The sequence below is a fragment of the Zonotrichia albicollis genome, chromosome 2, assembly GCF_047830755.1.
Source record: "Zonotrichia albicollis isolate bZonAlb1 chromosome 2, bZonAlb1.hap1, whole genome shotgun sequence".
Lineage (NCBI taxonomy): Eukaryota > Metazoa > Chordata > Aves > Passeriformes > Passerellidae > Zonotrichia > Zonotrichia albicollis.
In genome coordinates, this window is record NC_133820.1 from 97,062,319 (window position 1) to 97,077,597 (window position 15,279).

The following is a 15,279-nucleotide window of genomic DNA, read 5'->3' on the forward strand; positions in this document are numbered from 1 at the left end:
CTCCAGGTGCTGGCAAAGGAGCTGAGCTTCCTGATTACAATTTGCTGTTTGGTTTCTTGAGATTTTTGACCTCTGCTGTGATGTAGCTTACTTTGTCCTGTGAGATTGAATCAGTATTAGAAACTAACTCATGCTCTTAAGGCATCTTGCTGGCCATTGACCCCTGCAGCTGCAGGTAGCTGTGGGACCAGAGGCACTATCTTGGCTGCATTTTTGCTTTTTCTCCTCTTATATCCACATACATACTTGAAAAATAGAATTTTCTTTTTGATGGAAAGAAAAGATGTCGCTATCCATCCACTACTATAAATGTTTTTCCTCTATGTGCTCAGTAGTTATGCTAATGCTTTTTCAACACCCATACCTTTTATTGCTACCTTACTTTTGTAATTAGTTTAAAAAACACCAAATTATGTTAAGCATAACAAATGCTTGTCAGCAGGTGAGCTTTAATATCAAAAAAGTATCAAGTTATAACAAATTATGGCATGCTCAGATAGGTTTATTCAATCAAGTTCTCTGTTTAAAGTGTGATAATTCATTCATTATACCATACTAATATTTCATTGTTACAGCTCTTTGTCAGCATATCTTTTCTTCACATTTCTTTGTCCATTATTGGATGGTCATGTCCATTCTCAACCTGTGCCAAGGTTTAAGACGTTTCTTGTAGGGCATATGACAAATTGGGCAGATTTGTGACCACTCTATAAATATATATTGCTATGGTATTTTACTTTGATTACCATGGTGTTTGCTGTGAAATGATATTGATTTAACACAACAGACTGTGAGCAACAGGCGTGAAAGGAAAGATTGTTTTTTGGGATGAGTCACCTCCCAGCAAATGCTTGAGGACTACTAAGCAATAGTGCAGAAATCTTCACTTAGAAGATTTTTGTCTATTACCTAGCTAGTCCATAAAAATTGGCTTGGAGTAGTACCAAAAAGCACCATGAAATGAGTATGTTTTGGGAAATGGGACTGAAGTTCTAGAATCTTTTGGAATGCCTGAGGACCATTTCTTTTGTATCTTTGAGGGTGGCAAAAACAGAATGAAAGGAAGGGAACAATTTTTAACATTTTAAGCTATTTAAAATTTGTATTTTTCTAATTTTGTTATAGGGTGAACATAAGAGACTGCTACAATATTTTAATTTTAATTTAGTAGGCAGAGAGAAGAGACAAGAATAAAAATGCATGCATATTCTCACCTATGTAAAAGCAGTCATTAGCTGAGGTGTTAAGATGTTAATGTGCTACTTGGCAAACTAGAGCTGAGATTGATCTACTTCTGTGAATAGGCTTGCACTTTGGCCTTTGTCATTCTGCATCAGAAAATACTTACAGAATGTTCCTAAGTAACTAAGTCCCAAGATCTTTAAACTTCCATTTAAAATTCTTTTTGATTCTTTAATACTATATTCATACTCTGAAAACAAGCAGTACTTTGTTTTGGAAGGCTATTTTTCAGTGTATGCACCAAAGTTATGAACTCCTGATGAGGAGTATAAAATATATTGAACCCAACGCTTTTGTAGAATGACTTTTCACTAATCAGGAATTTCTATATATGAGTTTGGTTTGGCATTCCCTAGTGATGTAGGAGTATGGGGCACCTGCTGTGATGTAGCCATAAATGATCCTGTCCTTTCCTGGGAAAAGATTCCAGCTCCACAAATGAGCCTGCACTCATCATAATGAAAGACAGACGTAGTGAATTCATCCAGTTGTCCACAAGCCTCCTTCAGTGGTGAACCAATGTCGTGACAATGGGTCAATCTCTCCTGCATTTTTCATTAGTTGTAGCTTTGATGGACCAGGTGCTGGCTTGGGATGTGGAATCCATCAAGTTCTTTCAGATACAAAAAAATCTGGGCAGTTTCATAGATATCAGCTGTGTACTATGACTAAAGCATTTGGAGGATGACATCACAGACCTCTGCCTACATTGGCTTTGCCACTGACCAGAAGGAGTTAAGGGGAAACCTCAAGTCTCATGGGATAATGGCTTGCTTGACTTGTATGTGGATTCTTTAATTATCATACAGAGATGATGAAAGGCCTGATGGCAGCTCACAGTCAAGGATGCTAATAGTGTAATTTCTACATTAGAAAGACAGTCATACCATGATTTTTGTCCCATGTTTCAGTAATGAGCCAGTCTTGCCAGTTCTTTTGATTTTGAGCCCCCAGATGACTGTGGGAAAAACTACTGTGATAATGAGATTATGTGATAATGAGGGCATCTGGAAAGCTACACTGTGTTGTTCCTTCAGGGGTGGGAAGCTTCAAGACAGGCATCAATTTGTACGTGAGGTGTTCCCCAATGCTGCCTCTGTGCTGTTGGATAAGGTCTTCCCCTCATCCCCTAAAACAATATGCTGTGCATGTTGTCCAGACTTGGAACAGGGAGAGGAGATGGGCTGAACAACCAGAGTAGTAACTCAGAAATGGATTGAGGAGGCGACAGTCTTCTGTATGAGGTGACTGCCCCCCTGGGCTGGAGGCACTGTGGATGTGAACTCTTTCAATTTTCTGTTGTGTGTAGTATTTTGACCCAGGAACTACATGAGAAATGGAAGAAATACACAATTCCATTAGAGCCTGAGTCTTGACTTAGGTGAACAGCTGAAGGGAATCAAAACAGAAAAACCTTCAAATAGCTCTGTAACTGTGATGTTGTGTTTCCTTTAAAAAACCAAGCTGATGTCCAAAATTGCTGTCCAAAATTTTCTTTCAGTCTCTGTTTTTGAATTAGTGAGATAATCAGATTCATAATGATTTTCTATGTGTATAGAAAAGAAAAAGGAAGAAATATTAATGCCTAATTAATGGATCTTGAGACTGAAAGTTTCACTTTATCTGTGTTTGGTTAAATTTGACTGCTTCATGTAAAGCTTCAGGTTTGACAACATGAAAATGTATAGCTGACTTAACAGTCAGTTAACTTACTTTAAGAGGATGTGAAAAGTGGAAATTGTAGATTGATATTTTGAAAAGGGAATTAGAATTACCTGAGCCAGCATTACACAGAATTCTAGGAAATAAACTATTTTATGATTTGAAGTAATGAAAACCAATAAGGAAAATGATTTCCTAGAAGAAATTCAAGGCATTTTTAAGACATTCTATGTATCCATGTAAGCAAATTAGGATTCTTCCTTATCCTAAAATACAACACGTTATCTGCAGTCTTAAGAACAAAACATAAATATTTTTGGTTATTTTAAGATGAGTATAATTTAGAGTGAAAAATATTTATGTCTTTAAACAGAGTGAACATATTTTCAGGAGCCTTCAGCAACATAGAGAAAATTTCTCTCTTACTAAATATTCTGAAAGTACAAAAGTCAGATCAGTGTATTATCTGAAGTGCCTTACCCTGAAAATACCTTTTCAGTGCAACACTTTTGTTGGTGAAATTCTTCTCTGCTCTAGACAAGGGTAAATCTGGTGTAGCCTACAAACAAAAATGTCAGCACCATATGGAATTCATGTATGGAAGTTGCTAAATGGAAAACTCTGTGAAGAGGGCATAACCCAGCATCTATTTTTGCTACAAAGGATGCTGTACAAAAATAATAGCCTACAAGAAACAATTGAATGAATTTCTGAGTGCACTTAGCTCATCATAGATTGAGTACTTTAATTTTTTCTGTCTTGCCAAAATTCTGTGTTTTCAAAAATTAAAATAGAGCATTGGAACTGCATGAAGACAAAACAGTTTTTGAAATGTCTTCTAATTGCTTATTTCTAATAATTTGTCCTGTATGCAAAGACAATGAACTGCCTCAAAATAAGATGGGAGGGGAGGAGTTGAGAATTGCCCAATGAACTGTAATCCCAGGACTTTCCTCTTCACTCTAAATTGAAAAGTGAAAATCCAGCTCCCTAATTAAATATATGTCTGCATGAGTGTTTATTGCATTTCTTTGCATAAGCATGCCTGGCAACTGTGATAGCTATTTCCAAGTGATAGGACAATTAATTGTTTCTTGTCACCAAGTAAAAGAAATACTGTATAAAAGTATTGTAGAATTATAGAATAGACTGTTTCACTTGGAAGAGACCCACAGCAATCATCCAATACAACTGCCTGAGCAAATCAGTACTGACCAAAAATTAAAGCCTGTTATTTAGGGTATTGTCCAAATGGCTCTTAAACCCTGACAGGCTTAGGGCACTGAGCACCTCTCTAGGAATCTTTTTCCTGTATTTGACCACTCTCTCAGTAAAGAAATGCTTCCTAATGTCCAGTCTGAATGTGCTATGATGCATCTCTGAGCCATTGCTCTGTATTTTGTCACTGGATGCCAGAGGAGCTCAGCACATCCATCTCTACTTCCCCTTCTCAGAAAGCTATAAAAAGTAATGAAATCACCCCCCCAGCCCTCTTCTCTCCATACTGGACCAACTCAGCTGCTCCTCACAGGACACAGCTTCCAGCCCTGTCACCAGCTTTGTTGCCCTCCTCTGGACAAGCTCAAGGACTTTCATACAGTCCCTTAAGAGGGTCAACAGCACCTCCCAGTACAGTATCATTAGTAAACTTGCTAATGGTGCATTCAACTCCTGCTTTCAGATTGTTAAATACTCAGATAAATATTCTGAACAGAACTGGCCCTAGAACCCTGAGGAACATCTGTGGTGCCTGGTCACCAGTCAGCTGTAGCCCCACACGCTGCAGCCCTCTGGGCCCTGCCCTTCAGCCAGGGGTTCACCCAGTGCACTGTGAACCTGCTCACCCACAGCTGGACAGCTTGTCCATGCTGTGAGGAACAGTATCAAAAGCATTCCTAGCATCCAGAAAAACTCATCCACTACCTTCCCTTCATTCATGAGGAGGGTGACTTTATCATAGAAGGATATCAAATTAGTTAAACAGGACTTTCCCACTGTGAGTCCCCATTGGCTGTGCCTGATGATTGTATTGCTCTTTAAATGCCTTTCAACAGTAACCAGTATGATCTTTTCTGTATTTTTTCCATGATCTGAGGTAAGATTAACAGGTCTGTGTTTCTCTGGGTCTTTGTTCATGCTCTTTCTCTAAACTGGAATAACATTGACAAGCTACCAGCCAGCAGGGAACTTCCCAGGTTTCCAAGACCTTAGGTGATCAAGAAGGGTTCTGCCATAACCTCTGCTGGCTTCTTTAGTACTCTGGGACGATTCCCATCATGCTTCATGGACTTGTGAACATTCAGCTGATACAACTGGTCCTTTTACAGTTTCAGGGTCCCAAATTTTGAGTTTGAGAAATACTTTGTGTGAAACTCTGTGAACTTTGCATGTAAAAGGATGTGTTGCCAGCAGCAAATATAATCTGTGTTGCCAGCTGAAAATCCAGTACATATAGTTATACCTGAGAATTGCTTAAGAAACACCATGATAATGTTCTATCATAAAAAAAATCATAAACAGGAACTTGGCTATTATATTTCTCACATTTTAATTTTTGAATGGCAAGTGTTTTTGTAATGTTGCATATCCAGCTTTCTTTGTCTGCAGAATGAACCTATTGATGCTCTATTGATGCCCTATGTGACATTCTATTAAACCTCTGATATTTCTTTTCCTTTATCAACAGGCTAAACTCACAATGATTCTTTGACAGGCAGACCTCCTGATTTTCAAGGCCTGGACTTTCCTAGTATTGTCATGTTTGAATAGCCATGAATTTCTGCCATTAGATTTTTAAGTGACATGATGTTATTACCCAGATGCTCTTTAGTTTAATTTACATATTTTATCAGCTATATATGCTGAAGCCGCCTCTTTGTAATTTTCTTTTATTACCGAAAATAAAAATACAGCCACAGTAAATCCCTGTTTTAACTGAGTATAAATACTATTTCTTCAATATAGAGCAACAATTTCTGCGAATCATCTGGCTGACAAGGTGACTTAGTCTCTGACAGGTCTTAGAAAGTAAATAATTTTTGGCCCACTGTTTATTGTCTCCAACACTATTGGATGCTTTTCTCTTGCAGTGCTGAATGTTTCTCCTGCACCTCATGTTCTTAATGCCAGCTCTATTTTTGGAATTTCCTTGCCCTCTGCCCTTCCAGCATTATCTATGATGTCCTGCATTTCACTGCTCGGTAAAAGTGCAAGACTACTCTGTACCTGTCTGCAGAGACAGAGCTATCATCAACAATCTGGGAAGCTACAAATAGTTTGTTTTCTATTAATGCATATTTTCTGCAGTTTTCACAGAAGACATCTTTGCCACAGGCAGTTCTTAGTGAAGTGTGTGTAGTAGAGTCTCATGGTGTAGAGCAGCAATGAGTCTCTAAAATAACAGCGTGAATTGCTGTTTCATAGACATGCACAAATAGACAAACCAGAAAATGTCATAGGAACATGGAATGCTTTAGGTGTGAAGATCTTTTAAGATCATCCAGTTCCAGCCTTCCTGCCATGGGAAGGAACACCATCCACCAGACCAAGCTTTTTAAAGCCCTGTGTAACCTGGTCTTCAACACTTTGTCCATATTGAAGACAAAAGTGTTAAATGGCACCAATCCCAATATCAACTCCTGAGGAATGACACTTGTCAATGGGCTCCCCTCAGTCATTGAGCCATTGACCACAAGTCTTTAAGTACGACCATCCAGCCAATTTCTTATCCACCAAATGGTCCATCATATCCATGCCTCTCCAATTTGGGCCCAAGCTATCAAATTTGCCAGGCACCATTTATGCTTAGTGAAGCCATAGTGGATGCCATAAATCACTTTGTTTTCCATTTGACTTAGCATACTTTCCAGGAGGATCTGCCACATAACCTTGCGAGGTACTGAGGTGAGACTGGTTGGCCTGTAGTTCTTCAGGTCTTTCTTTTTCTCTTTTAAAAATGAGGATTATGTTTCCCCTTTTCCAATCAGTGGGATTCACAAGACTGCCATGACTTCCCAAATATGATGCATTGTGGCTTAGTCACTTCCTCAGCTGGTTCCCTGCAGATATATCTCATCGGGTCCCATGGATTTGGGCACCTTCTGTTTCCTTAGAATGGTCTCAGACCTAATCTTTGCCTACAGCAGGTGGTTCTTCATTCCTCCAGTCTCTACCTTTGCCTTCTATGACTTGAGCAATGTGGCTGGAGCTCTTGCTGGTGAAGACCAAGACAGAAAAACTATTGAGTACCTCAGCCTTTTCCACAAGTCCTAGATAACCAGGTCTCCTATTTCCTTGCTCCACATTTTCCCTAGTCTTCTTTTTATCACTGAGGTACCTAAACCAGCTTTTCTTGTTTCTCTTGATGTCCCTGACCAAATTTCAATCTCTCAGAGCTTTAGCTTTTCTAACCTCATTGCTGGCTGCTTGTACAATCTCTCTCTATTACTCCCAGGATACCTCTCTCTGCTTCCACCCTCTGTAAGATTCTTTTTTTCTGTGTTTGAGTTTGTCCAGGAGTTCCATGTAGGCCTCCTGGCATTTTTGCCTGATTTTTCCTTTGTCAGGATGTGCTTCTGAGCTTGGAGGAGGAGGACATTGAATATTAACCAGTGCTTTTGGGCCACTCTTTACCTGCTGAATTCTACTGCACTGGGCAGCTATAGGACCTGGTAACTTGCTTAGGTGACTCTTCTTGCACAATGAGAGTGTGTGCAATTACTTGTACAAGTGCTGTCCTTGGAAAGCAGAAATAGCTGAGAGGGTTTCCCTGTTTGTGAGCCTGCTGCTCATCCCAGGAGGAGATGCTCACTGATAGAGCGGTACCAGTGCCCCTCCTCTGGTCTTCTCTCTGCACATCTGGTGCACTGGTGTGGTGTGGGGCATGATTTGCTCTGCTCTCAGGAGCTGTCCACCAATGGCTTTAGGACTGATCTCAACAATAGTAAATATTGAGAACTAAATTGTTTTTAATTAAATATAACTTAATTTTGTACTGCTTATCATGTTCTAGCTGTGATGGTTTGAAAGGAATAAAGTTTGTGATAGAAATGGCATCTTTATTTACTGTTTCACAAAAAACAGGCAAGATGTTGAGCATGCTGAACCTTCTTTAGGCCTTAAAATAGAAATAGACATCTTCAGGCAATGTAAAATTCAAGAATAATTGTTTAGAAATTAGCTTATCTAGGCTAATCGATAAGAGGGTTTATGAGGGATGAGTAGCACCACTGGTGGGAGGAATGAGGAAAAGGTTGTAATTCTTCATTAAGCCTGTATATTGCTCCATACCAAAAGAACATATGCAGTCAATAAAGCTAAGCATCACTCAGCCATCAAAGTGAAAGCATTTTTCAGGAAGCAGAAGAGATCATACCCCTTGAGAATGAACTGTGAAATACATTAAAATGACAAATTGGAGGATTAAAAGTCATAACTCTGGTCACTACCAAAACTCCTAGACTCTGAGAAAGCATTAATTTTAAGATATATCACAGTTATTTTCTCAAATATTTTCCTGCTTCACATGTTACTGTTCCACATTTTCTTATTCTTTCTCTTTGCCTTTTTTCCCCATAAACCTCCGAACATGTTAAAAACAGGAGAATGATATTGTCACCTGTCCCCTTCCCAATAACTTTCTCTCTACAGATACTGATCACACCATTTTTTCAAACCAAGTAGTCACAAAATTATGTTGAACTCAAACCATTTTTCTGAACTAAGGTGAAGTTGTTTAGCTTTGAAGAATGTTAGTGGCTGAGAACTAGTGCTAGATCTGACTAGAAAACCTGCCTGCTGTATTTTTTGGTCTCTATACCAATTGGCTAATGAAGTCTATGATCCCTTCCTACCAATCTTATTTCACTTTTCAGGGTTTTTTTATATTTCTCTTTTTTTTTCTTTTTTTCTTTTTTTTAAATTTTATTTGCTAAAGCAATTAAATGAAATCCATAAAACTGACTGTTCCGATTTTGACTGGCATGGAATTAATTGTCTCAGTAATAGCTGCTACAGTGCAGTGCTTTGGATTACTACAAGAATTATTTTGATAACACACTGATGTTCTGGTTATTGCTAAGTAGTGCTTATCCCCAGTCAAGGACTGCTCATTTTCCCATGCTGTGCCAGGGAGCAGGAGCACAAGAAACTGGAGGGTGGGTGAGGGGCCATAACCAGGAGAGCTGACACAAACTGGCCAAAGGGTTATTCCATGCCACACAATGACACACTAAGTTGTCCAGTTGTACCAATTGCTTCTGAGGGATGGGCTGGGCAGCAGTCAGCAGGTAGTGATCAACTGTATTATACAGAATTAATTTATCTTCCACTGTACTCCTTCTTCTGTCCCTCATTTTCATTAATATAATAAATAATGACAATAAAAATAAAAATAAAAATAAAAATAAAAATAAAAATCTTATTTGCTATAGTGATAATTATTAATTATTGTTATAATATTTTTACAATCATTAAACTGTTTTTATCTCACCCCATAAGGTTTAACGTTTTTTCCTGATTATTCTTTCTCTCTAAGGGGAGATGTGGGGGAGTATGAGATGGGAACCACATGGTGCTTAGTTGCTGGTGGGCATTAGACCATTTGCAAATATTTCCCAGTCAACAAAATCCACATTCTCTGGTAAATATAATGTTGAAACAAGAAGTAAAATAACTCTGATCTGCTTATGAATTCAGACACCTGCCAAATGGAGTTTTCTCAATTTTTCCTTAATCAATCAGATATTTTTGATTAAAAAAGGATTTGTAATTTTTTGGTTACTAACTCAAGATCTACAGCTACTGTTAAGGTCTGGGCATCCTTTACCATCATCTCCAGCAAGAGGAAGAGATACATCTCTGTGTACAGAGACACATCTCTTCAGCTTTCATGAAATGAAAGGAGAATTGATTTATAGTCACTGTCAGCTCCCTGTAGACCTAGGAAGATGTCATGGAAGGCATTCAAAACCCTGAAAACAGTCTCAGTTTTGTTAGCAGTACTTGTGTCAGGCTTGACCTAATGTCAATAGCTTCTCCTCATCTATGGGACTAGAACAGTCAGTGGGGAAAAATGAGCAAAGGTCAAGCATATGATGCAAAGAAACTAATTAAGAAAAACAACATCAAGAACAAAAAAATTTCCTCCCCCCCAATTACTCTTTGGCCTTACTGGTGGTATTAACTGTTTCTTTTAATGAACTTCGCTTCTGTTGTGCTGATAGTTGGATTATGTCTTCTGATTCTCTCTCTTTTCTTCTTGAACACAGATCCCTGTGCTTCTCAATCTGAGTAAAGATCCAGATGTTAACTTGCCTATGAAGCCATTAATCTTCTCATTGGCTATGGGTGCATGCCTTGGAGGTAAGAGTTTAGGTGAGAAAGCTGACATAAGGTAACAATTGTTGCATGTATAAACTGGCACAATTGGTTCAATCATTTTACTGTGCAAGGCATATGGAGGGCCTGATTCAGCTCCTTTGACTTCAAAGCACTCCTGGATGAAGATCCCATTGAGCTGCTGCTGCTACAATAGGATTTTTGCAGTCTGTGTTTGAAGTCTGTATCTGCATAATCTACAGACATAGAAACAGTCCAGATGGTGCTTATATGGTCTGACCTTTTGTGAGAGAAAAGACAAAGATACATTTGGCTTTCAGAACAGAAAGCCATCATTGCTCATTGAAAAGATGCAGAAAATGTATAATAGCTAAGATCTGAATGCTTGATTCAAAATCTGCTGAAGTCACTGGAAGGTTTTCTGGCTGGTTTTGGATACAGAAATTATTTCAGTATCCATTTGCTGACCTATTTATTACTCATCACTGTAAGGAAAATACTTTTTAAGTCTTTGGGAAATGTACTTTTAATAATGAATCTAACAGCCATTCTTCTAGTGCCCATCTTGATGTTAACTGGGATTTTGGGTATTGTCAGTATATTAGCACAAAAGAAGGACATGTTTTCATGACTGTTTTTAATTTTTTTAATTAAAAAGGTAGCATGTATGTACTGTAGGCCCTGGATTTTGTCTCTATTTTTTCTAAGAATAAAAGAGGATAACAATCTAGTAGTTTTAAAACTAATTCTTGCAAGGATGATTTTACATTTTGGAAATGGCTTGTAAAGATGTTACAATACAATGTTTCCATATAACAAGTCCACTAAGTGCCATTAAAATGTGTAAGTTTTAAATCAGAAAGTTAGTACTATTTTTTTGCTACTTAGAATTTTAATGCTAATTACGTTCTATTGGCTGATCCCTAAATATTTAGGTAGTTAAGTTATATAAAGTTAAAATTAATAACATCGTGTTCCACCATGAATTCACCCCTTCTTCCCCTCCATGCCCCTCCAAACAGTTCCCGTGACTCCACAGGGATAAGTAAACCCAGTTTTGTGTGCAATATAAGTTCAGGTTTGTTTATTCAGCTAAGTGATTGTGAGTACAAGTGACCTTAATACCTAACAATGATTACACTGATGTAATTTACAGATTGAGTTTTAAGAGCATGTTGCAAAGGAAGGACAATTTCACACCGGTTATTCATTTGAGGAATATCTCTTTGGCTTGTCATTACTCATCATTATATTGCGACTTTAATCTGTTCCTCTTTAAAATCAGTGATTGGAATGGTCACCATATAATCATACAGATGTTTGTCAGAAAAATATTATACTTCTTCACCTTTTTATAGAACGCAGATTTCTTAGAGGTCTTTTACAACCTAAATGACACTATGATTCTATGAATTTGTTGATCACTGAACATAATATCATTTCATTAAATTCCAGATTAAAAAAAAAAAAAAAAGCATAAGGAATATAAAGTTAGTCAGATTATGCTGACATATTCTGAATGGGATGTGCTTTACCAGCCTTGGAGCCTTTACCAGTTTCAGCTGACTTTCCTAAACTATCAGTTATCATCTTAACCCAAACTCCTTAAATTTGATTTGCTGAAGGGCTGCCTGGATTTTGAGAGACTTCTGTGTGTATACACTATGAGACAAAATTAAAAATAACAGTAGCATGATAATGATTTGAATTATAGAGATTAGAGATCTATACAAGGTGCCTATGTGCTCAGATCAATACAAATATTTGGATAAAAGGTTAGATCATTATCAGCAAAAGCTTAAACTTTCCTGACTCTTCTCCATTAGGATAAAGCTGAGCATATGCTGAGTTATACTGGCAAATGTCTTTTAAGGAGTGTTAGGCTCAAATTTAATGTGTTTCTGATTTTCCATTGATGAAAAGCTAATGGACAGGAGCTTTGTGTTGGAGAATAAGTGTGTGAAAGCTTTAGCTTTTAAAGGCGCAGCACTGAAAAATGGGGGGAAAGGGGCTTTTCTTTCTTAAAAAATGAAGTGTTGATAGTCCCTAAAGATTATTTCCAAAAGAGAATTCCCATCATCCCTGAAGTGTATGAAGGAATCCTCGAGGTAGGCTAATGCGGTTGCAGAAGGAGTAGATGACAATGATATCATTACTGCCTGGTGCTTAGGGCAAAAGATTGGATCTTATCTCTGCTTATGCAACCAAGGGAACTTGAGAAACAAGATATTTTGTAGAAGAGTCTTATGAAATAATACATTACAACTACGTATTGTAGAGTTAGCTGTTTAGTACATAATACAGAACTTCATTTCTGGTAATTTGATAACATTTCTGTAGTTCAGGGTGAACACTGCTAATGTGTCTGTAAAGGGGGCATCAGCATTTGTGCCTGTCTTGGAAATCAGCATCCATTTTCTTCTAAAAAATTTCCAGTGGTTTCGATGACTTTATTCCTATTGCCACAAAGTGCACAGGCCGATACATGTTTGGAAGATGATAGGATGAGAAAAGCCAGTAATTTTCCTTCATTGCTTTAACTGTTGTCCTGGAAATGAGAGAAGGATGGAGTCAGTCTCAAATAAGATGAAAAGGCCTTTGATGGTAACTGTCATGTTGTTGTCATTGTCTCCTGAAAGAGAGCTGCTGCTGCTAAATTTCTGTCTTTCATAGCCTGGTGCTCAGACAAAAGGAGTAAAGGAAATCACATAGGCGCTCCTTGTTCTGTGAAATGTCTCTGAAAGTGAGAAGGGAAAAAAAATCCTGTCTCTTAATTCAGAAAGCCAAGGGCAGTGATGACCATGATGAGTTCCTGGTGAGAGTGTCACAATTTCAATTTTTTTCTTAATATTGCTCATAGTTGGCCTGTTCTTTTTGGCAGAAATTTTCTTGTTTATGTCAGATCAATCTTATACAGTTAAGAAATAAACATGACAATTTTCTAGGGGATCTGGTTCTGAAAATTTGGATCTATATTTGTCCCAGGTGTCTTTAAGAACTTAAGTAGTAAGTTAGGAGTCTGGCTGCCCCAGCCTCCATATTTGGTGATGGAGATAGTGGTACAACCAAGGTATTCATTCATCCACTGAAATTGCCAGATGATCTCTGCAGAGCACACTGAAGCCCCTCATGTGACTAAGAGGAGTTCTCACAGACAAGTCGAGTGAATTCAGGCTTTTGGGGATTTTGATTAGATAAATCTTCTGGATACTGAACAACCCTATTAATTCGCATCTTCCTGGGAGTTACTGGTCAGGCTGTCTAAGTATCTGGAAAAATTGTGTTGCTCATGGAGTTTTTTTAAGTGTGATCCACCAGTATTTCAATTACATGTTAACAATGAAGGGAAAGAAAACAGGAAATATGAAAGGTACTAAAGGAAATACAAAGGAAGAAACTTACGGGGTGCTCTGATGAATCTGTATTACTTTAGCATGAGAGGGCTCTGAATAAGGCTTCATTCATTAGTGTTTTGTATTCTAGTACTTGATGGAATTACAACACTCTGGAGACTGAGTTTTATGCTGACCTTCCAATAGTGTCTAGGGAATGCTGAAAGTCTGGAGAGCAAATGAAAGTTGCTAGCTCCAGCAATTTCAGAACAAGAGAAACTTTAATTGCACTTTTTATTTTGGCTCATGACTTTTAAAAGAGCATAAAATAAGGATTCAACTTAAATTTATTAAGTGTACAGTCAGAAATTCACCTGTTAAGATTGTTCAATTGTGTAGAACTAGACTATTTACTGAGCTGAGAGGTTATAGCTAAAATATTATTTGAGGGGTTTTTATACATTTGACATTTAAAGAACTGGCATTTATTTACCCTTTTATCTCTTCCTCTCTCTCTCGTCTTTTTTTTTTCATGATTTATAAACAGTATGCTTTTGAAAAAAAACCCAATATCAAAATAATTTTTGAAAGTTCCTACCTTCTGAGATCTCAGTTGCTAGCACAGAAAAGTGCAAAAACTCTGCTGCAGTGACTATTAATGTGGTCCAGAGGGGATATTTTTTACAATGTATTGTTTTGCACTATTTTCCTTCTCTGTATATTTTCCTGAAGGACAATACCTGAAAGTCATTCTTATTACAATTCTGCAGAAATAGGCAGTTTCTAGGATGCGTTCAGTTGTGCTATTCTGTCCACACAATTCAGTTGTAGGCTCTATGTCAAGACAGAAGGCAAGAAGAGAGGATTGCTGGCACTTTTCTTCTAACCTTACAGGGTCAAAACCCAGGTGTGAATAAAATTCATTATCCACAGGACACTGTGCTAATTACAGCTATTACAGCTATCCCACAGTGTAGCTAAACAGTGGGATTTCTCTCAATAGTCCAGTGCTGTAGCTATTCTGCCTCTCAGCAGCCCTCCTTAGGTCCCTGGTGCAGATGGAGCCTTGCACAGTGGAGTATCACTGATTTATTATTCCTGCAGATTCTGCTCAAGAAGATCCTAAACTAGTTTAAAGCTTCAGACACACTGAAGGTATAAAGCTAAAAATATTGTTTATATTCATAAACCAACCCTCCTTCTCTGCAATATGAGGAAAAGTTATATCCTTCAGAAAGCATAAAATGTAATAAATATATGATAATTAACATTATAAAAAACTGTAGCTACTTTACTGCTCATTTATAGTTATAATAGATCAAATTTGTATAACACTTTTCAATTTGAAAGATTAAAATGTCTGCCAAAAAATGAATGCATGGTGTAAAAATATAGCTGTTATTTATGACGAGCAGCTTTGGTTTTGAACTTTATTGTTGTATAAAATGTGCAACTGAAACTGTAGGAATTTTTTTCTGGTAGAGACAATATACCTACCTGAGCTTGATTTTAACCAGGACATGAATATTGGCAGATCCTATTGGTTCTAAAATCGTCTTTTAATGACAAGAAATTCTGGGGCTCAGTTCTATGTCTAATGGGCAAGACAGTCCAGATTCCAATGAATATTTTTTTATCAATATAAAACTCAATTCAAATCAAAGGGAGGTATTGTAAGGAATGAGAGCAATCTTTCAGAATATAA

The 15,279-nt window shown here is 37.6% G+C and overlaps 1 protein-coding gene across 1 annotated transcript in view; it reads left to right on the top strand.

The window, feature by feature from the left end:
• Positions 1 to 15,279, top strand: part of OCA2 (OCA2 melanosomal transmembrane protein) — a 160,126-nt gene that overhangs the window by 99,307 nt on the left and 45,540 nt on the right. The window contains exon 21 of the mRNA XM_005486403.4: positions 10,173 to 10,266. Coding sequence (XP_005486460.2) covers positions 10,173 to 10,266 — 94 coding nt within the window. The remainder of the gene's footprint in view (positions 1 to 10,172; positions 10,267 to 15,279) is intronic.